Source organism: Tetrao urogallus (genome assembly GCF_951394365.1).
Source record: "Tetrao urogallus genome assembly, chromosome: 3".
NCBI classification, from domain to species: domain Eukaryota; kingdom Metazoa; phylum Chordata; class Aves; order Galliformes; family Phasianidae; genus Tetrao; species Tetrao urogallus.
Window position 1 is genome coordinate 71,113,678 of NC_136815.1, and position 21,384 is coordinate 71,135,061.

At 43.1% G+C, this 21,384-nt stretch overlaps 1 protein-coding gene across 1 annotated transcript in view; it reads right to left on the minus strand.

Annotated features, from left to right (window-relative positions):
• Positions 1 to 16,491, minus strand: part of ANKH (ANKH inorganic pyrophosphate transport regulator) — a gene marked incomplete at its 3' end in the record, with an annotated part of 88,075 nt that extends 71,584 nt beyond the window's left edge. The window contains exon 1 of the mRNA XM_079533506.1: positions 16,366 to 16,491. Within this exon, the coding sequence (XP_079389632.1) occupies positions 16,366 to 16,461 (96 nt within the window). The 5' untranslated portion in view covers positions 16,462 to 16,491. The remainder of the gene's footprint in view (positions 1 to 16,365) is intronic.
• Between the last annotated feature and the right edge of the window lie 4,893 nt (positions 16,492 to 21,384).

Sequence of the window (21,384 nt, forward strand, 5' to 3'; positions counted from 1 at the left end):
GGACAGAATATGCACAACTGAGTGCACTGTAAGGACTCCAGCCTCATTCTGAGACATCCAGAGCTGGAGATGGTTGGAGACAAAGGCTACTACTTTGTAAAAACCTGCTAAGTGCCAACACTAATTAATCCCAGTGTATTTTGGGGACAGGAATCCTCTCTTAGTTGTACACATCCAGTCCCCTTGCACATAGGCCAGGGCCTACTGCCAGTCCTGCAATACAAACGTTTCTTCATAATCATAAAAGCATGGGATCTGAAAAAAGTCCTTGAGAACAAGAGTGGCAGAAGGATTCACATCCCTGCTTGTATCATGGAAGGCAGACTCAGACAAAACCGTTGCCTTGTCCTCTCCCAGGCTGTTCCTCTTTGGCAGTGCTGAACATTGAGCAGGGGCAGAGAGGCCAGCAGGCTGAAGCAGATACTATGCTCCTGATGCTCTGTCTGTTTGCTTCTCTTCACTGTAAGCAGAGTGCTCAGTCAGCACTCAGACACTCAGAAACACGTGACACAGCTAAAAAGAACACAGAAACACCCTAACCACACACAGTTCCCGTTTACCTCAATCTTGATTCAACCAGATGAGGATGCTATGCTTCTGAGACACAGAAGTAAGCCTCTACTGTCTCTCATTTGCTCTTCTTACAAGACACCTTGTACCATTCACATCATAAAATCATTTTAAAAGCTCATTTTTAATTAACTAGAGTAACATAACTAGAGCTTCTTGGTCACTGCATTTATGCAGACACCAGCATATTTAATACCCTTGTTTCTAAAATGTCACACTTCCGAAGTGAATATACTGCATCATATAGAGCTTGTGATAGATATTCTTCTTGTAATGGCTCATTACTGTAATTGCGGTTGCTATGCTTTCAGAAGGACTAAAGCAGCGTAATTCAAATGGATGGAAATACACAGACTGTGATTTTCAAAGTGCCCTAAGGGAGTTAAGTAATTCTCTCTTAGTGTAGACTGCATGCTTTCCCCTTCAATGTTCTTTAGGCACTTCTGATATTACTAAGAATATGCTATAGCAGCAATGTTTAAAAAGATTTTCAAACCAGAATGCTTGCCTGCTATTTGGGATGCTGGGAGAACACATAAGCAAAGAGAAAATGGGAAGGTATTTCATGTATTAAGATTATCCTAAATCAGGCTCAATGGCAATGACAAAGCAAACACTAAAGCTCGGCTCTGATTTATCATTAGCATGCAAAATAGAAGAAATGAACAGATAAGCTACCCTGTGAGCAGTGATAAAAGGGCATTGCTAAACCCTTGCAAATTTTGTTTAACGTGTTATCTTTGAAAATCCTTCTTTATGAACTTGAATCTCCGTTGTCTTCTCTCATTATATTTTTCCTCATGTGACTGAGCAGACTCCATCCTCAAGCTCATCTCTCTCCTGTCACCCCCCCACCCCCACGCTCATTCTGCTGGAGCATAAAATGAACAGAGCTTCATTTGTTCACCCGTGCCAGCACCAGCAGTAATGTCAGTGCAGCAGAAGCAGCAGCCCTGCCTCCATAGCTCTGGGTGAGGGGACATCTCGTGTTTCCGGGAACCAGGCATCCTAATTATCTGCTGTACCTCCAGGAGAACAGCTAGTGGTTTTGTGTGGGTCTCTTGTAAGCAATGATTTCTTTTGGAAAAAAAAATAGATATTAAAAAACAGTACTTTAGAACTGCTGCACATTCAGTTAGATTTTCAAAATATGCTATAAGTAAAAAAAGCCTTCAAAATTAGGACTTAAACTGAACTGGCAGGTTCTCTTAGATAATGACTACAACAGCATAAGCTAAGGTCAGAGCATCTGATTTCCTGAAACTCCACCAAAAAGGATTCTCTTCTTTTGTATGGATCACATATTAGAGATAGATATATATAAAATGATAGTGGTCTGTACCAAGTTCTTCTTCCTTCTTCCAAGAACATAGGCTTCAGTTCTTTGCTGTGCTCCTGGGACACGTGCAACAGAATGGCTTTCATTAACTCAATCTTAAAACCATATAGTTCAGTTTGCCTGTCCCTGATCTGTCCAGAGCCCTCATTCTTTTGGCAGCCTGAAACCTTCTTCATTTCCAGCATTAAAGTACTCCCTGTCTGTTTATACTCAAATACTGCTACTCAGCTTGCTCCTGTCTGTGAGTAGGCAAACACCTTACCTTATCTACCTCCAAAGAACAACCTTAATTATGCTCTGATCATCTTCGCTGGAATACAGTAATCAAGTTCTTTCAGCTTCTTCTTCCCAGATAAGATAATAAGAAGTGAAGAAACTAATTGTTTGAAGGGTTTTGTTGTGCTGTTTTTTTTCCCCCTAATCTTTTGAACAAGCTTCAATTGACCTGCTTTAAGCATGTCCAGCCAGAAGCACGTGCGAAGAAACCCCAGATGAAATCTCAGTTGAGTCATATATTAATATATATTTTTTAATCTCTGTTGGGAGGCAGACCATCAGATAAATCCTCCAACCTTTCCAATTTTCTCCCCTTTATGTCATCCTTGTGTATTTCATATACTTCTTTCTTTTTCCAGAGAACAGAAGCCCTTTGCAAGTGATATTTCAAACAGTTTGCAGTGCCTCAGTAGAGAAACACCCATTCATTTTCATTAGGAGATGGACCTACTTTGGTAAACATAGAAATCTACAATCTGAATTCTTGGAAGTGCTAGGCAAGCCAAAAAACCTATCCCCTGAAGCTATTATTCCTGTAACTTTTTTATTCAGAGTATTTACTGCTTGTTGAGTTTCTGTTCTTTCCTGCATGCTAGTCAGCTTGTTGCTTCTTTACTGTCCCCAGCTCTTCTGCTTTACTTTTTCTTCACTATAAAACTAGAAATGTCATCAGTTTCTGTGAAGTGGGGATATTTTCACTGTCTTAAGATCAATCTTGGCTCAGGACTAGTTTAATTTAGAACAGGTAATGGGTCTGACTCACACCATGCTGTTCGTGTCATTCATCTCCGCTTTGGAACAAGCTTACTAATTTACTTATGACCTGAAAATGTCTGAAATCAAATTATATATAGAATTTTAAAAATATTTATATTGTTAAGAATGGTTATAAACATCACCAAATTCCGTCAAGATGAAATTCTGTTGCACAAGTTTACAATGGATACATCTCTTTCTGAAACCTTCTCTTGAACACCTACTTCACAACATCTGGAATGCCTCACACAATATATTCATGACATTTACAAATGACTGAGTTCGACATGCTTCTCCAAGGCTTCCAAAAAGAATTGCTTTTAAAAGAATACACCAAAGAACAGAATGATTCTGTGATCCAAAAGAGGCTTTGGTGAGATTAGATTCCCTCAGCACTTCAACATCTTTATCTCTGACCTTGCAGGTAAGAAAACATCATCGGTCAGCTACAGCAGGATGAGTAGTCATGTAAGGAATGCAGGCAATGATATTCTCGTCTGTGATCCAGAAATTGGCTTTAAGACTTAGTGAGAGAATAATCACTTTGACCTTTGTCTGCAACATCTTAAAAAAACAGTGAGGAGAGCAAGCATTCACCACGTGCCATCAGATGCTAGTGTGCAGGAAGAAAAATGTCACTGTTCCCCCTACACATCATCGTGCTGAACAGGAATCTAAAACAAGCAACTGAGGGTGAGGACAAGAGAGAGCCACAGGTCACTGGCAGTGGCAGAGCAGTCACATCTACATCTTGCCAGCACTGCAGCTAGGCAACTTGCCAGCTAGGAGAGAAAGCCTCTGAACAACACTGACCCAGAGCTTACTCAAGCACAGTGGGATGGGAAGGAGAAATAAAGTTAGCCAGACAGCAGGTTTCCTGGCACCACAACTGCATGTTTGCAGGAGTAAGAAGAGACAAGCATGGACTAATTGCTACATAAAGTCCTGTAGCTTTGCAAAGCACACATTCTTAACTTGAAGCCTTGCCGCCTCATATGAGATACATACCAGTGCATGTGCTTAGCTTGGGCCTAAAATCAAAGCACACAAATATCAAAAAGATGTCAAGTAAGCATTCCTCTTCTGGAGCTGGGCCTCTCATTTATGAGGGGCTTAGCAATGGGAACCTTGCTGTCATTACCATGGTGGCAGTTTGCCTACAAATGCTAAGAGAAAATATTCTGAGGAAAGCCCTTGGAAAAGGCACAGCAAAAGAAAATTAGATTTATGAGATGACAGCAAGTTAGCAGATCCCTGAAGATTACAGACAGCTCTGGAGACAAGAGCGTTAGTCAGTGATGCTACGGAAAGGAGTGGTGACTGAGGAGCTCAGGAGCTGCCCAGTGTTGGAGCCAGCGAGGCACAGGACCTGATGGTGGACTCAGCTGAAGGCAAACGATGTGACACACAGTCACTTTTACATAAACATATGTAAGCAAGTAAAGAGGCCAAAATGTGTAGTAGAAGCTTAAACTGATGATGGTAGGTCCTCCTGGATTCAACTTGTCAGGCTGCAGATGGCCGCTTGTGCTTCATCGGTGCGATGCCATGCAGTGGAAGAGAAAAAAAAGGATTGAGTGATATGCAGGGATCCTTATTTTTATATCCTGTTTCTCTTTCTCAATGGGATGTTTTCTTGCTTTCACAAAGGAATCATGAAGAAGAGACAGACACAGTAGACTTGAGGCTTACAGAATCTTATCTAGTCAAAACAGAAAGACGTGTATTTGATACTAAACGTCATGAGACAGAGGCACTACAGAGAGCAAATGAGAGATGCTAAAGCTTGGAGTTGTCTTTGAAACTAAATCCTAGAAGTTGCTCTAATAACCTCTTGCAAAATGGCTACTAATCTTTCTTTCTTCGTAATCATTCAAGCTGTTTGTGTATCACTCCCCCCTACCCTGTGTCAACAGCAAAGTGTTTAGAGTCCCTAATGCTAAGAGCCTGCTAAGACTAAAAAAACCTTAAAACACTCTTTATTCTTCCAGCTGTAGACATGTATAGGTGATTTACTTATTTCTTGCTATACAGCTCATACTCAAGAGTTCTCAAGAGGTAAGGCAAACTCTTCTGATACCACTACTGATACATAATGGTTTCTTTTGGGGTGAAGCTACTATAATTATCTGCACTTGAAAAAAGATCAGGGATAGTAGTGAGACATGATTTTCTTTCCATATATTTCTACAGTTCAAAGCAGATTATCCTTTATCACCAGTTGGACTTGTATTGCTTAACATTCTCCTCTGTAGTGGTCATAGAGAAGCCAACTGCCTTCTTGTTAATCTAAGTTTATACTGGTTTTGTTCGCTTTAGACTTAGAGCGGAATGAGGGAGGAAAAAATGTCTGTTATTCAGCAAGACATCAGTCATGAAAGTATGGCCCCACAGCCACATGGTATGTAAATATCTTAGTTTTTCTTCTGAGGTGAAAAGCTCTTGTGACTTGAGACAGGCATTAGTTGCACACTTCTGGGATGTCCTGGTACTGCTAAAGCAAAAGTTGCCAGGCTTTTTCCTTTCCTGCAGATTCCTCCTTAATCTAGAACTTTCTTTAACCACTTGCCCCATTTCCACCTTTAAATCAGTAGATACATTCAACACAGAAGAACCCACATTTGCAGATTACCACAAGCCTGAGTGAACCCTGACAAATATGCAGCTTAACATACATTCTCTTCACTAAGTTCAGAGGCAAGGATTGTGCCTTTGCTAGCTAAGATGTCTTTGGCAATACAACTGCTCATAAGGAGGCTGGAGATTGCAGGTGACAAAAAAGGGATGCTGTGAATTGGAGAAGCTAGCTCACAGCTGCCTTTCTGGAGAGTGATTCAAAGCTCACCAATAGGTCAACCCTAGAATAAGAAAGTGTCAAGCAGGCTACCTGCCGTGTTTCCTCATAAATTTATTGAAGAGAGAAATGTTGGCCTCTGAACAGTATCAGCAAGAAAAAAAAACAACCAACAACACTTCTTATAACAAATCCAGAAGGCCTTGCTGAAAAAAGCTCTTCCAAAGATGATTACAATGCTGGAGCATGTCCTAACCAGTAGACCGTTGACTGTATCTCAGAAAGCTCATATAAGAACAAGCAGGCGAATGCTGAAAGGTCGTCATGCTTTCATGCTTTGAAATAAAAAGCTCTGAAGCAAAATGTCTGCCCACAAGTATATAAAGAACAGTGGTGCCATGAGCAGGAGTGCTTCAAGGTTATATTTCAAGAAGATGAGATTCATGTAGAAAATCAATTATTCAAAAATAAAGCCACATTTGCACATGCAACCAGAACTGTAGCATGTAACCAGAGGTGTCTCAAACTACAGGAGACAGTCATGCACACATGAAAATACCTAGATAGTTCCACATGCAGCTTTTGTCCTTTCTGTAGCCACCTTGTCTCACATGCAAAGTAGTGAGTAATCAGCACAATACTTAGTACCACTCAGTGAACCATTTTTCTGTAAATGTATTCTCTTTTCATGCTCACTCTATGTGCATGTTTATGCACATTTATCTTTTGTATTAGAGAAGCAATTGAGAAATGTATTTACCTGGAGCAAACAGAAAGGTTTTTGTGGATCTTAAAAATGTTTTATGGTTTAAACTTCCTTTCTCTTCTAAAGCAAATGCTTCAGACTGTGAAACCGTCATGACTCGACATAAACATGGGCAAGCTGATCATGCTGCCATAGTAGACTTGTGGCTACATGTTATCAATCATTTTGTACTATTGAAGAGCAGAGTAAAATTGACAGAAACATCTCTGTGACTAAAAAACTGAGGTTATTTTAATGGGCTTCAAAAAAAGTATGAGCAAGAGATAAGAGATTAAAGTTTGATAGTGAAGATGATCCATACACTGAGAAGGGAAGATTTATTCCCTACCAAATGTGGGGCAGCCTACAGACAGTGCACGGGTGCTAGTGAGTGAGGGAATGAGGGAAACCAGCTGTCTTCCCAAGCTCATCCCATGTTTAGCAGGTTCTTCCTGCTATCACTGGCAGCAGGTTTGAACTCCTCTCCGTAAGCAGCTTCTTGGTCGGTGGATTGCAATTAACTCAAGTGTTCCAAGTCATTTCCAGAATGCTAGAGTGGATGAGGAAGTGAGGTGGTTTGATGAAGTAAATTACAAAAGCTAATAACAGGGCAAGGGCCAAATGACTGTCTGAGACTATCAAGATGTGATCCCTCAAGGAAGGCAAGAGTTTGAATGGGATGAAAACAAGGAGAGATGTGCTTGCCCACACGTCCCTTCCAGAGGCTGAGACTGGAACAAGGGATCTGAGCCCTGCCTTCCCTTTGCTGCCAGCAAATTACCTGGGAAATCCATGTGCACAGGACCTAGTATGATGCTCTTCCCTGCCCAAGTCAGATATTGGTAGCTACCTGTGAGCAGACAGGATGCCTGTGTAACTAAACTGTTTCAGTACCCAACAGACAACAAGGCAAAGCAAATGAACCACAGTAGTGAACTGAAAAGACTACTGTGTGGAAAGGACATGTATTTTATGTCATCACAGTAACCAAAACATCCTTTGTGTCTGCTGAGTGTCTTCTCAAGGCAGCTATCTCTTTTAAAGAGATAGAGACGCTGTTATTAAGAGACACTCTGCAAACCTCCATTGTAAAATGAGAGGTAAGATCTCTCTTTTTCCACACTGAGGAAATTCCAACACTCAATTTCCTTCACACTAGAAGGCTCCTTGGATCCTGAGAACCTCAAATTGTTTGCATTCTTTTCCCCAGCTCTGCCCCCAAGACTCTAGAGTTGCATACTGCTTGCTCAGGTAGCAAAGAATACGCTGTTCCACTGCACACTTCTAAAATGAACATGAAAGGGACTTCGCAATACTTAATTAAGTACATAACTGATTTCCTAACAAGCCATCTCAGTACACTGAACTTGGGAATTGTTGTGTTAAAAACAGAATATTATCATGTAAGAAAATCGTATCATAATGACAAAAGCCAAAGTGATTGAAATTAATATCAGAAATACCAAACCTCTGAGTCCTTGTACAAAGTCCATGTTAACTGTCCTTAACTACGCTGCCCTTCTAGATTGCACTGATCTTTTTTGAGAAGTTCATAGATTCCCAGTTGCTTGACTCTCTCACCAGAGAGAGTGGTCTTCAGGTTTGATTTATCATGTGCAGTATGTTACATCGATCACAATATTATTTGCTTTCAGCAATTCACTGAATTTGAGCCTATGTAAAATGGCACCAGCATCTAATGCCATCTAAAGCCTAGCACTGTTCATGCCAACATATTTTAGAGCTAAATAACGTATGAGCTGGAACAACTACTGCATTTTACTTGGAAAAATTATCTGGAAACCTTTCTGGTCTAAATTACGTTTAATTGCTTCAACCTCTCTTATTGCTCTGGGACATGTTCTCCTCTGAAGAACTGACCTAGCTAACACTGTTTCTTCTCCACCATAATCACATTGCAGTTCATAGAACTGCAGACAGCTATCAGGTTCTTTTTTTTTTTTTCCAAGCTATAAATATTTCATTTCTATAATATTTCTCCTTACGTAACTGACATTTTATTCCCTGTTAACAGAACTGAAAATGTAAAGTGTCTTCCTGCCCTGTAATACTATAATATTGTTAGCTACTTATTTTCTCTTCAAATGTACTAAACACTTTTTAATTGGTGACAGAGGGAATGGTAATGCTGGACTTGTGCAAGCCTGTCTTGCATCTGCAGAACTACAGTTTCAGATCAAAGGCTCCCAACTTCTTGGAGCATACTGGTATGGCACAGCAGTGAAAATCTTCGTAACAGGCAGGGAGCTGCCTGAGGCCTGCCTCAGTTCAGCTCACCTTACCTTCCATGGCTAGAGAGCAGCAGCTGCCATTCACAGACATAGAGGTTATAAAATTAAGACACTGGTCCCTGATTTGCAGCAGAATGAAAGAAGGGTGAACACAGTGAGACTACAATGCACATACGGAAATAATCTAATAAAATACAAACATAAATCCTATATTTTTGGGGAAGTAAATGTCAAATACTGTCACTAAAAACAACAGTGGATGGAGTGAAATTTTGCCCCTTGTGCCTACATACTCTACTTATGTGACTTTATTCAGGAAAAAAAAAAGGTCGCAGTTAGGGTGTTGTGTTTGACATACGGCCCACAAAACCTAAACTGCACTAAAAAAAACTACGTACAAGACATCAGAGGCAGGTAACTGAGAAAAATGTAAACATTAATGCGCCATCCAACTTGTATGGATGTTCTTTCTGCATCTCCACTGGAAGCTTTTCAGAGCACTAAAACTGAAAAAGGTTGGAAACAACGGCCATAGCAATTCAGCCGCAAAGCAAAAGAGCTCTCTAGAGCGAGTCATTTGAAATTAAGTTGTGCGTTACAGTTTATTCTTGCCTGTTCCAACAATGTAGTCAAAACACTTCCCACACTAAAAGCTGGACTCTTGTCGAGCCACCAACAAGAAATGGTGCCATATCAGCAAAGCAAACTGGGCATGCCATCACCCTTTCTCCAGCAGTAATACTCCTGCCAAACAAGAAACAGTGAATTACTCACAGAATATTGGAGAAAATAATTAAATATTATTTCATTCCATTCTAACACTATGTTTTATTTTTAGCAAACTGTTGTTTACTCTCCAGTATTTGTCCTTTGTCTTTTCCAGTATGCTCTTGAAATGGGTATGGAAATAAACTGCGTTCACAAATAGCAATGCTGTACTTCAGCATTCCTTGAAACCAAAGGCTTGTTTACACCTTGAATTAATTTGTAGTTAACATTTTATGCAGGCACTTTTATTTTACTGTATATCAGAAAGGAACTAATCGAGAAAAACTGCACATGCAAACAAACTTTAATGTAGGGTAACAAGGCTCTGTGAAAAATCTTCCATAGCAGTGATACCACAGAGCAAACAGAAGGTGGAGAACTGCAGAGCTCTGCTGTTTTAGGAGCAGAAGTTCATGGGCCATTCAGGTCTCTTGTTCCTATGGCCATTCTTTTTAATTCTCAAGCTAATGGTTATGGAATGGTTCTTGGAAGAGGCAGCAGCAGCCTATACCATAGCTACAGGAACATGTCAGTAGAAGATGAAGCAAGCAGAAAAAAATATAATCTGATAGTGTGCTTTCATATTAATGTCCCTGCTTCTCCCTCCCCAAAATCCAAAGCATTCCATGTACTGAAAGGACGAGGAATCAATACCTAGTTAGATTAATTCATTGAAATCTAAGGTCATCACAAATTTTCCTTTTCTCTTTTGTACAAATGCATGTTCTGACATGCCATTTAAACTGGAATTGAGCTTAGCAGTAATATATGCTATTTAAGAACATCACAGATTTCTCAAAGTAGCTACAAAGCAAAATCTGTTTGGAATTGCTCAGTTTTATGCATGGAGGTTTCTGCATGAGTTGGCAGCTATATTTACATTTTCTATTTATATAGCAACTTACATCCATGTTTTACAAACATGAAGGAATAAACTTTGTAACTGCCTTGTGAAACACAACTCTATTTTGGAACTGACAAGACTCACACAAAGAAAGGGATAAATGCCTTGTCTAGGATCAAGTCAATTAATAGTTAGAATCTATACTTTCAGAGCTGGAGCCTAGCATCTGTGCCTTCTTTGCATATAGAAGCAGTCACTTATCTTCAAATAGTCATAAGACTGGTCATGCCATTCAAGGTTTTGTACACATCCAAGTTATCCATGTAGCAGCAAAGTGAGCAAAGATTAAAAACAAACGAGTTCAGATCAAATTAAATGTAAACAGAAATGCTTTTGAGAAAGAAATGAACGAAAGACCTGAAACTATTTGACTCAGAAAAAGAAGTTTTGCTTTTTCTTCTATGATGCAGAGTACGGTGGTTCAAAACCCTTTCGAAACTCAAGTTTTGAAACAATGCTTTAAAATTAGACTTGGGGTATATCTGTTCTTACTGATGCTGTTTTCATCTACTGGACTTCACTGAAGGAAGGGGAAGACTCAAGTGCCCTGTCCCCCAGCATGCAGCTGGAGTACTTGGCCACAACATGATTCTTCCACAGGGAGGGACTGGGATAAGTCCAGAAAGAGCCCTCTGCCCAAGGGGGATCACTAGGGTAATATAGTAAATACCCCTGCTCTCCCAGCACACCACTTAATCTTCTGCTAGGGAGAATAGCTTCCAACCCACAGACCAAGCAGTTTTATAACAACCTACTGGGCAAATTCTGATTGTGGGGGGGGGGGGGGGAGGGGGAGAAACAGTGAGGGTGGAAAGCAAGGAGCTGATCAATCTTGTGAAGGAAGGAGAGGGCTGGATGAAAAAAAAGGTACTGATGGAGCACGCTACAGATCCTACGTCCAGATTAGATATTCTACAGCACAGCAGCACAGAGCACAGCAAGGAATGGGCTCCTCATTCTGAGGATCGTTCTGACAATTTCTAGTAATATCCAAGCAGATCCACAACTCTACATTACCTGTTTGTGTCATACCTGTTACCAAATGAAAATACATACCAGTTCAGCTGCTGAGAGAATGCATCTTTGTTACAGTTAAGAACAATAATGCACTGCTGAGATTTAGCTTTTGTCTGCTAGCACTTTATTAGATCTTTGACTTCTCCCTGGATCTCACTATGTGCCACTTGCTGTGAAACTCTAGCAAATGCTCTGTATGACTGGTGTGTCTGGCATTTAATGCCCACTGCAACTAACCATGTAACCATGCAGCCACATAAGCATAATTAATCACTCACGTTTTCTCAAGAACTGTCCACAGGGTCTGCAGAACATTTAGCACTGGTCTGAAACCTCCAAGTGCTTTGCAGACAACTGTTAAGCAGCCAGGGCTGTAGGACTCAGGCTGGCATGGAAGATGTGCTTTGCCTAGAAACAGAAAGTCTCTGAAGCATGAGTGTTCAGATCAACATCCTGCAAATCACAACTTTGTGCAGGTTTAGTTTCTGATTCTATACAATGCCTTCAGATAAGACTTAATTTACTAATTTAATTTAAAATTTCTTGTAGTCCATATTAGTTTAAAACAAATTGAGTATTTCCATCATACTCACACTTTGCTAGTGGTAATACCATACAGTCATCGTCTACACTAATTACAAGACCTTGCTGGGTTCCTTGTTTGTGTGATATTAAAGTCCTGCAAAATTTCATTGAGTCACTGACCTCTGGCAGCAGCAGTAACAGGAGTACTTTGCACTTGCTCAGTACCTTTCATCTTAGAGCACTCCTTATGGTCCTGTGACACAGAAGCAGGCATACAAATACACTTCAAAGCCAGATGAACTGTGGCACAATGAGGTTACAAAACCTGGCCCAAATCCCTCCAAATGCTTGTTCTGAAAGTCCAGACAATAACACTTACCCCAAAAATGAGCTTCATAAAGTATTAATCAAAATGTTTAACCCCCTACCAGTTTGCAAATGGCATGGACAGAAGATAAACTCACTAATTCTTTTTGATACATTATTCATGACTTGTTCAGCTTTTCTGGCAACTTTTTTTTTTTTTTTTTAAGGAAAAACAAAGAGAAATGCATTTAAATACAAGAAAAAAAGGTTTGTTTTTTGAAGAATTATTAGGAAAAAATAAATATATATTAGAATCCAAAATCTCTATCACTTCCTTTATAGTTCACCTGCCTGATCCCAGCTACTGAACTGTGCTCAGTTCCCTGCAGGACACAAACTCTCCTGTGATTTCAGGAGAAATTGGCAGTTGGACTCTGCTTGCCTGGGTTCAGTTTCCAAGTAGCTGCATGCCACTGAACACTATGTCTGCATGCCTAATAGTAGTGTTTGAAAATAAAATTACCTAGCCAACATCAGTTGAAACTAAAGATTTAGGGCCCAGCTGCATTGTAGCGTAAAAGGACAAAGCACCCCTGTTCCAGTAGATAACTAGAAAAAATAAGGGACCACTACAGATAGGTCACTGAGGGTCCAGATACTGCAAAATATTGCCATCTGCCTGATCTCTCCCATGAGCAGCAGACATCACCAGTTGTACTTGCAAACTGTATTTCATCCTGCTGAAGGCTAACAGTGCACTTCTGAGGAAGCCATTTAAATAAACTACACCTCACCTCAGCCCCTTGGTAATAGTTCTAATACAATACATAAACTACAAATTAGCCCATCATGGTATACATGAGCAGCTCTGAAAGTGTGTTACATAGAAAACCGACGAGGAAAGCAACAGATTTCCGAATGCACGGGGTTACAGCAGTGCTATTTGCTGGGTGAGTTGTTTGAGGCTGTGCTCTACTTCCCCGCATGGGAGCAGTTGATCTATTTCCTTCCAAGTACACTTTACAACATTTTCCATAGAAGTCAGGAATTGTAGTGCAAATCCTGATCTAAAGCACCCGATAATAGTGAATCCGGGGATAAGGTTCTAAGAGTGAAATGCTCTTGCCAGCAGAACGAAGGCACTAATCTCTCTTCTGCTGGTGCCAAGCTCTTTGGATAAATGCTCTGTCCTGTGCATTTGTGGGTGTACATAAGGATAAGTAAATAAACACATACCTGCACATGTATGCATAAGCACAAACATACTGTTTCTGCAGAAAAGGGAAAATGGTTATTTTCCTGAAGGCCTTTCTCTCAGAAGAAAATTTCCTAAAAGATATGTGAATAAACTGTAAGAGAAATGGGTTGCAGAAGGTAATGGAAATGATCAAAAATGGTTTACTTCACCAATCTGCTGGCAATCTACCCTGTCATACATCAGGATTACTTTTTTTAGTACAAAAAGATACCAGGTATTTGTCTAAGAAGGTTTCACGAGGTGAACAGACGAGGTCAGATGACCGAACTGGAATAGCTCTGTAATACAGCCTTGGCATGAAGTGCTGCTGGACGAGGGTTCCAGGGTCACCAGGAGACTCCTCTCTGGCTACAGTGGTGCTGAGCAAACTGCAGGAGATGAGCCTGCCAGCTTTCATGAGCACTGCTCCAGCGTTTTTTACTTCCTACCAACTAAACAAAATTGTCAAAGAAAACATATGGTACAGGACAAGGATGGCAGTCACAAAATACATTCTGCAAGTACTCCGTATACCTTAAAGTTGCGAGAAATCCAGAGACAGCAACATTAACAACTATCTGGCAGCTTCCTACTGATGTTGGCTGTTGAACAAAACTAATCGACACCTAGAAAAGTCCCTCCAGTAATAAAAGACTGACTTTGTTTTGCACTCTTGAGACCCAGGCTAATATTGTTCGGTTTTGTTACAAAGACTGTGCTTTGAATACTTCTTCCAAATACCCTTCCTGCTTGACAAAGCAATGTATGAACACAACATACCAAAAAAGTTTCTGACTTAAGCTATTTTTAAACACCTATCCTCCCTGCTCACGCAATGTACATTCTCTGCCTCATTTTTTGCAGTCATCTCTTACTTCTGATCTCTAGTTCTCCTGTTTCTTTTACAGTACTGTCCAGAGGGGTTCACTTTACTTCGTGATAATTTGACTGCCGTTATCATTCCTAGAAATCTTTTTTATCCGAAGCGTACATTCACTGAGGGACATACCGGAGCCCCTTCAGAGCTATCAGTTGCCACATCCATTCATGTGGCTTCCTTTCAGGCCTGTCATTAAGATTATTACAGTTTTGGAGAGCAGAAAGGTGACTGGCTCAGAAAGCCATTGTATTTTCAGCAACACACGTCCTAATATCCTATGGGTGTTAAAAATAATGCATGTAATACAAATAAAACTTCAATGTAATTCGATGCAATTACTGTCCTTTTGACAATAAGAGGATTTCTTCTGACCTGGAGTGGCTTGGTCCCTGCCTCAGTTTCCTGATTTCCACGTAGGTAAGTTCTCACTAGGCCAGTACAAAATGCCTCTTTCCAGCTCCCACTACTGATCACAGGTTTTCTTCAGCAGTCTCACTACTTGTTAGATTTTTCCCTCTTTAATTAAACACCTGTCCAGTCACTCAAAAATAGGTACCCTAACACCCCCAGAAGGCCAGTCTCAACCTATGCCATGGCTATCAAACAAAATCCACTTTCTGAGATGTTTTTGCATGCTGTTGTAAAAGATAGATAAGCTAGATAAGTATCATCTGCATATTAACATCCCTGGTGTGTAACTCATTCCAGATCACACAGAAGAGCCCTCACTTATACAATTGAGGTCTTTTGTTTGCTATTTTTTCATATTCTAGTTCAGAGCATACCGAAGATAGGATGTTCCTAACAGATTGATGTGGGTTTTGAATGAAGATGACCTTGTATGAATTAACTGAATACATGCACCTGTCACATGGCATTTGCTGAACGAACTATTTTCAATTTAACTTCTGTTGTATGTATTTATGTGGCATAATTATTAGCATTTAAGTCACCATTTCCCTTGCTGCTTCTACCTTTTCTTTTTTTCCCTAAGCATGATTTACAAAAGACTGATTCAGTAGGAAGGTACTCAGTTGTTAGACAAGGATGGAACTGCAATTTTTTCACATCACAGCTTATTTAGATTTAAAGGACTAGGAAGCAAAATGAGATTAAAATAAGCATGATAAACACATGATAACTGTTTTTTCCTACTGTAATACGTGTCCTTTGGCTTTCCTCTTCATAAACAGGTGAAAGTATGCATTAGTTTTCTGGTATCTTTGCTTATAAAGTATGGGAGCAGGTGCCTACTCCAGTGACAAACCAAGAGCTCCTGAGTGATCTGGAAAACTGAGTGATCTGGAGCAAGGAGAAAAGCTGTATAGAATGCAATACTTATTGTGGTTGCCCAGTTTAACATCATGAGCTTACAGCGTCCTGATAAAAAGGTGGTGTGAGCCCCTGTATCAGAGCCAGACACACGGCTGGGGCCTCACCTGTCATAAACACCAAACGGAGAGACCACAGAGCTCTCTGCAGCATGATGCGATGGCAGATGAGCATCCTTAATGAAGAGCAAAAGAGCAGAGGACAAGTACGAAAGGTTGTAAGCCGGGATCAGGACATCCCGGGATTCCCCACAGCACTCGGGTATCTGAGCAGGGCTGAGGTGCACGTACCCGCTAGCTGTCTCAAGCAGGGCCGCGGCCAGCAGCACGGTATCACCGGCCCGCAGCCCCGCGGCCACCCCCGGGCCGGCCGCCGCACGCCCTCCCTTCGGGACAGCCCCGCGGGGGGACCGCGCCGCTGCGGCAGCGCCGGGCGGTGACGGGGGAAAGAAGCGCAGAGCCCCTGAACGCATTATGTAATGTCACGTTATATAATCCCGAAACGCACGGGGGAATTAAAAAGTCCTTTCCCGTCAGCCTGAGGTCGGGGCAGCCCCGATGCTCCCGGGCTGGCGGCAGAAGACGGCGGGGCCCGGCCCGGCTGCGCTTTGCGTCGCGTCCCTGCCCGCTGCGGCCCTGGGGGAGGGCGGGCGGCGGCGCCTTACCTGCTCCCCGAAGTCGATGGCGATGTTGGTGATGCCCAGAGGGACCAGGAAGCGGATGAGGGGCCAGTAGTTAGTGAGCGCTGGAAATTTCACCATAGTCCCAGCTGCGCGGTGGCCCCAAGCACATCTGCCGCCGCGGGAGACCGCGAGGGAGGACGCCGGGACGAAGGATGAAAGGGCAGAGGAGGAGGAGGGCGCTGCGTGTCCGCGTGCGGGAGGACGGGAGCGGCGAGGCGGACGGGGACCCCCGGCCGCCGGGGCCGTCGCTCGCTGCTCGGCGCGGCGCGGCCCTGCCGGGTGCTGGCTGGCGGCGGGCGCTGTGCTGCCGCCTCAGCAGGAGACCCGGGAGATCAAGTCCATCACCGCTGCCCTCCTCCCACACAACAATGATCCGCCGCCGCCGCCGCTGCCGCCGCCGGAAAAAAAAAGAGGAGGGACGCGGCCGCCAGCCTCTTCTGCGGGCAGCGCTGCCATCCTCGGGGCGCGGGGGCAAGGGGAAGGGCGCGGAGCGGGCCCCCCCTCGCCCCGCCTGACGCTCGCCGGCGGCAGGGCGACGGCCGCGGCGCCGCGGAGGAAAACACCGCCCTGTCCTCCCCTCCCCGCCGCCGCCGCCGTCGCCGCGGGGCCGGCGCAGGCCGCGGGGCCGCGGTGCGGGGCCGAACGCCTCCGGGGCCCGGGCCGAGGCAGCGGGGCGAGGCGGGCGGACGTGCGTTGGGGCCCGGCCGCTCGGCGCCGCTCTCCGCGCCGGGCGCCAGAAACACGTGGGTTTGACACACGCACCGCACACGGTCTGCCTGGCGGCGGCGGAGGGAGAAAGAGCGGCACCGAGCGGCTCCTCCTGACGCCGGAGCGCCGGCGTGGTACCCCCGGCCGGGCGGGCTGCCTCAGCCGGGGCTTCTGGCCCCGGCACCTGTCAGCCGGCAGGGCGCGGAGGGGGCCCGCGGGCGCTGTGCCCGCTCTACGCCGCCCGGGGCCATCTTGAGGCGGTGGGCGTCGGCGTGGCAGCTGGCGCGCCTTGGGTCGGGTGCGGGCCGGTTTCCGTTGTCTTTCAGTTCCCGCAAGCAGAAGGCCCCAGCGAGAGCACCGCAGTACTGTGTGGGAGCCTGGCTTCGCTCGGCGTTTCCTGAGTCCTCTAGCTGCGAGTGCCGGGCAGCCCCAGCTCCCTGCAGGGCCTGCTGCAATCTCATGATGCCTTGTGTTTTTGATGCCAGCCTTCCTAATGCAACTGGGTGCAAACAGAACTGTGGCGGTGAAGGGCTGCTGGCTGCTTCGTGCCCTGTGCAGGGATGGAATCAGAATCATTAAGGTTGGAAAAGACCTCTAAGACCATCTGGTCCAATCATTAACCTGCCACCACCATGACTGCTCAACCACGTCCACCTGTGCCACATCTCTGCATTTCTTGAACACCTCCCTGAGTAGCCTATTCCAGCAATTCGTCACTCCTTCTGAGAATAATTTTTTTCTAATACCCAACCTGAACCAACCCTGGTGCAACTTGAAGCCATTTCCTCTCATTCTACTGCTGTTACCTGGGAGAAGAGGCCAACCCGTACCTCACCACAACCTTTCAGGGACTCGTAGAGAACAATAAAGTCTCCCCTGATTCTCCTCTAGACTGAACAATCCCAGCTCCTTCATCTGCTCCCGTTAAGAATTGTGCTTCAGATCATCCACTGGTTTCCTTGCTCTTCACTGGCTGTGCCCCAGGACCTTGATGTCTTTCTTGTAGTGAGGGGGCCAAAACTGAACACAGTACTTGAGTATCAAGTAATTCTTTGCCACCTGCACACACTGCTGGCTGATGTTCACCTGGCTGTGAGCTAACATCCTCAGATCCTTTTACTCTGTGGTACTCATGCAGCAAGAGAAAAGCTGAGTGGGTTTTGTAGGTAGTCCTCAACCAAGGAGAAATCTAGTCCATGGCTTTTCATCTGATATAAAGTGCATTATCTCCCTTATTTGTATAAAGGGAGAATGTATGCCAGTATACTCTGTTTTCTTCAAAGTCTCTGCCTGAGTTCTGGACAAAAGGAATGTGTTTGAGGCCCAGCCCTGGTCCTTGTAGACAGAGAGCACACATGGCTTTCCGACCCACAGCACTGAAAAACTGAGAGGCTCTTTCAATTCAGCGGATAGGAGGAAAGACACAAAGCCTGCTAAGAATTTTACGGAAGTTTCTCAGCATTTTGAAACTCACAGAGGGATTTGCGGTCTCATTACAATTGAGTTTTCTGGTAGCATTTAGCTCAATTATGTCACCTTTCACATCTCAAGAAGACAATGTTCAAAAAGAGGGGCTGGCAAAGAGCTCAGGAAGGCCGAGGTCATGCAATGACTGATGTCTGTGTCTGATCCTCAGAGGAGCAAAGCACAGCAGAGGAGTGGTGGGCAGATGTCCTAGCCAAAAGCTTATATGAAACATTCACATTAGAAAGATCCCTTCCATGTGTTTTGGAGAGTCAACAGGAGCTCAGAAGATCTGAGCAGGCAGATGTGAGGCCATGGGGTAGAGTGACAGCTGACATGGCAAAGCCAGCCTGCTGCTAGAGGTTTTGTCCCTCCCATGGTTGGAGCTGTCTCACCTCATAGCCTTCATGCCGGCACAGGGCACGGCCTTCCTTGTGGCACACAGGATTCAACTCAAAATGCTTATGATCCTTGTGAGGATGCAAACACGCTTGTGGATCAATTAACATGCCACAGGCATGGTGTCATAGGAATGAGGCTGTTTAGCAGTGAAGCAGGAGAGGACAATAAACTGAGAGATTGTGTATGTATTTTTGTACTAACAGCAGCATTATATTCGATAAGAAGGTCTCCTTCTTTGTCCTATGGTGAGTGTATATTATGCTCCTGAAGCATAAACAAGAGTAAATCATTAAAGCATAAATCATGCTCAGTGCATCAGCGTGACCTGTAACTGCACCCATGTGAATGTTTTGTGATCATTTTTCAAGGTTGTGGGGAAAAGTACAAACTCGTTTGTTTTCCAAAGAAAGTAAACTGTAAGCTCTGCTCTAGGTAGGTACCATCTAACCTCTGCTCTAAGTAGGTACTATCTAACCACCTCGAGTTCTTGCGGGAGATCATGAGGCTTTGAATCAGTGGCTGGTCCATAAGACCACTTTGAACCAAAGGCATGATGGGGAACATTGAGTCCAACCAACTTGAGTGAAGTTAGGCTGAAGGAGAAACTCCAAGGTGGAGGTAAGGTTTCTAGTGCTAGCTGCCTTTCTTCACTTGCTCATGTCAGCTGAACTGAACTGCCTGCCAGGTTAGACACAGCCTGTGTTTATGCTTATGTGCCAGGCTACAGATGACCTGGATAGTAGGGCCCTTTCTTTGAAGGAAGTCTCATGGCTTTTGAAGACAAGATTAGATGTATCAAAGCATTAAATCAATATTTGATTCTCTCTCCTGAGATTGCATTTGTTTTTAGATGACTGTATTGCCAGTAATGTATTCCTATCAGGAATATCAGGAATACAATTCCTATTTCTGATAGGACTAGGTTTTACTGTGAGGTCATATTCCTCATTGTCATAGGTTTGAGAAAAACTTAAAACTGAAACTGCAGAATAACATTGTTCAGAACTCACTACTTTTACATATTTTCTAGTTAAAGTTACTGTTTTATTTTGGTTCAGAGGGATTTTTTTTAGGGGAAAGATACCTTTAGTGCTTTCCCTAAATCAGAAAAGAAGTGGCAGAGAAGCCTCCAAACTGCTTGTAAATGCATGATTTTAACTTGCCATCTGGAGTTTTCAGGTGAGCTGATGTTTGAGAACTGCCTCTTCTCATGTCCAGCAAAAACAAACCACCACAAAATCAAAACTTCCCAAATCAAAACATTTCAGCATTGCACACGTGCCTCACAGTGCTAATTACAAAGCATCCATAGTGATTAGTTATTTTGTCACAAAATTATGCTCAGGGCTGGAAATTCTGAGACACCTGAGCACTTTAATGGAGTGTGACTGAAGTAGGTCCATTTGGGAATTTATTTTGTGTTCATAAGGTAGTTGATACTTCTTCGCACCAGTAGATAGTGGATCAGATCCCTTAAATCTGCTATTAGTTTTTATCTGATTAGGTCACTTGAGAGCTCTGCTTAACTTTTTATCTTCCTACTGCCTAAAGAAATAAAATAGTTTAATAATGGTGTCCATTTAGCTCATAACCTGTACTGAGGTGTCCTGGGAAAATGTTCACAAAACTGATTCTTTCTGAGTTCTAGATATTAAAAGTATTAAACATTTTTAGTAAACAGTTGGGCTATTTTTTAGGTTTGTCTGTCTGTCTTCTCATTCATCTCTTCTGTTTATGGAATGAACGTGGTTCTTGTGTGCTTCTTTTCCAGTCCAGATCATATTTACGGTCACAAAACATAAACCCTCGGATTCATTACAGAAACAAAATTGTATTTGGAACCTAAGAACAAGAACAGTTTCTTACATCTTGAAGTCAGTAGTTTGCTCAGCTGATGAGCTGAGGAAATAGGTCATTTTAGCTGTCTTGGGCAAAAAACAGTGATTACTAATCGTTTCCTTTCTAGCATGTTTTCTGTTACACTACATTACTTACTCATATACCAAACACTGTCTGTTTGTTTAATGGAATAATAAGACACAGAGAGGACAGCAGGAAATAATTAGACACAATATCTCTACTTTTGATAGAAGAATAATCTACTCCAGGAATATCTTGAAGCAGGGCAGTCTATGGAGATGGAAGTCCATATGGATCATATATGATCCTGTAATGTATATTATGTTGTGTACTATAACCCTCTGCAGAAGATTGTAATATGAATGATGAAACATATCATTAGAAAATTTCCTTGTGCCTGGTAGCAATATGTGCCTTTAGCAATATGTGCCTTTAACTTCTGTTTATATAACAGGGTCAAAGTCTGGAGTTGTCTCTGTAGCAGATTGTATGAGGACAATGCACTTTAGCTTTACTCATGCCGCCAGAAATGCAATGTGCAGGTCAGTGCATGAGCTTTAACATGCC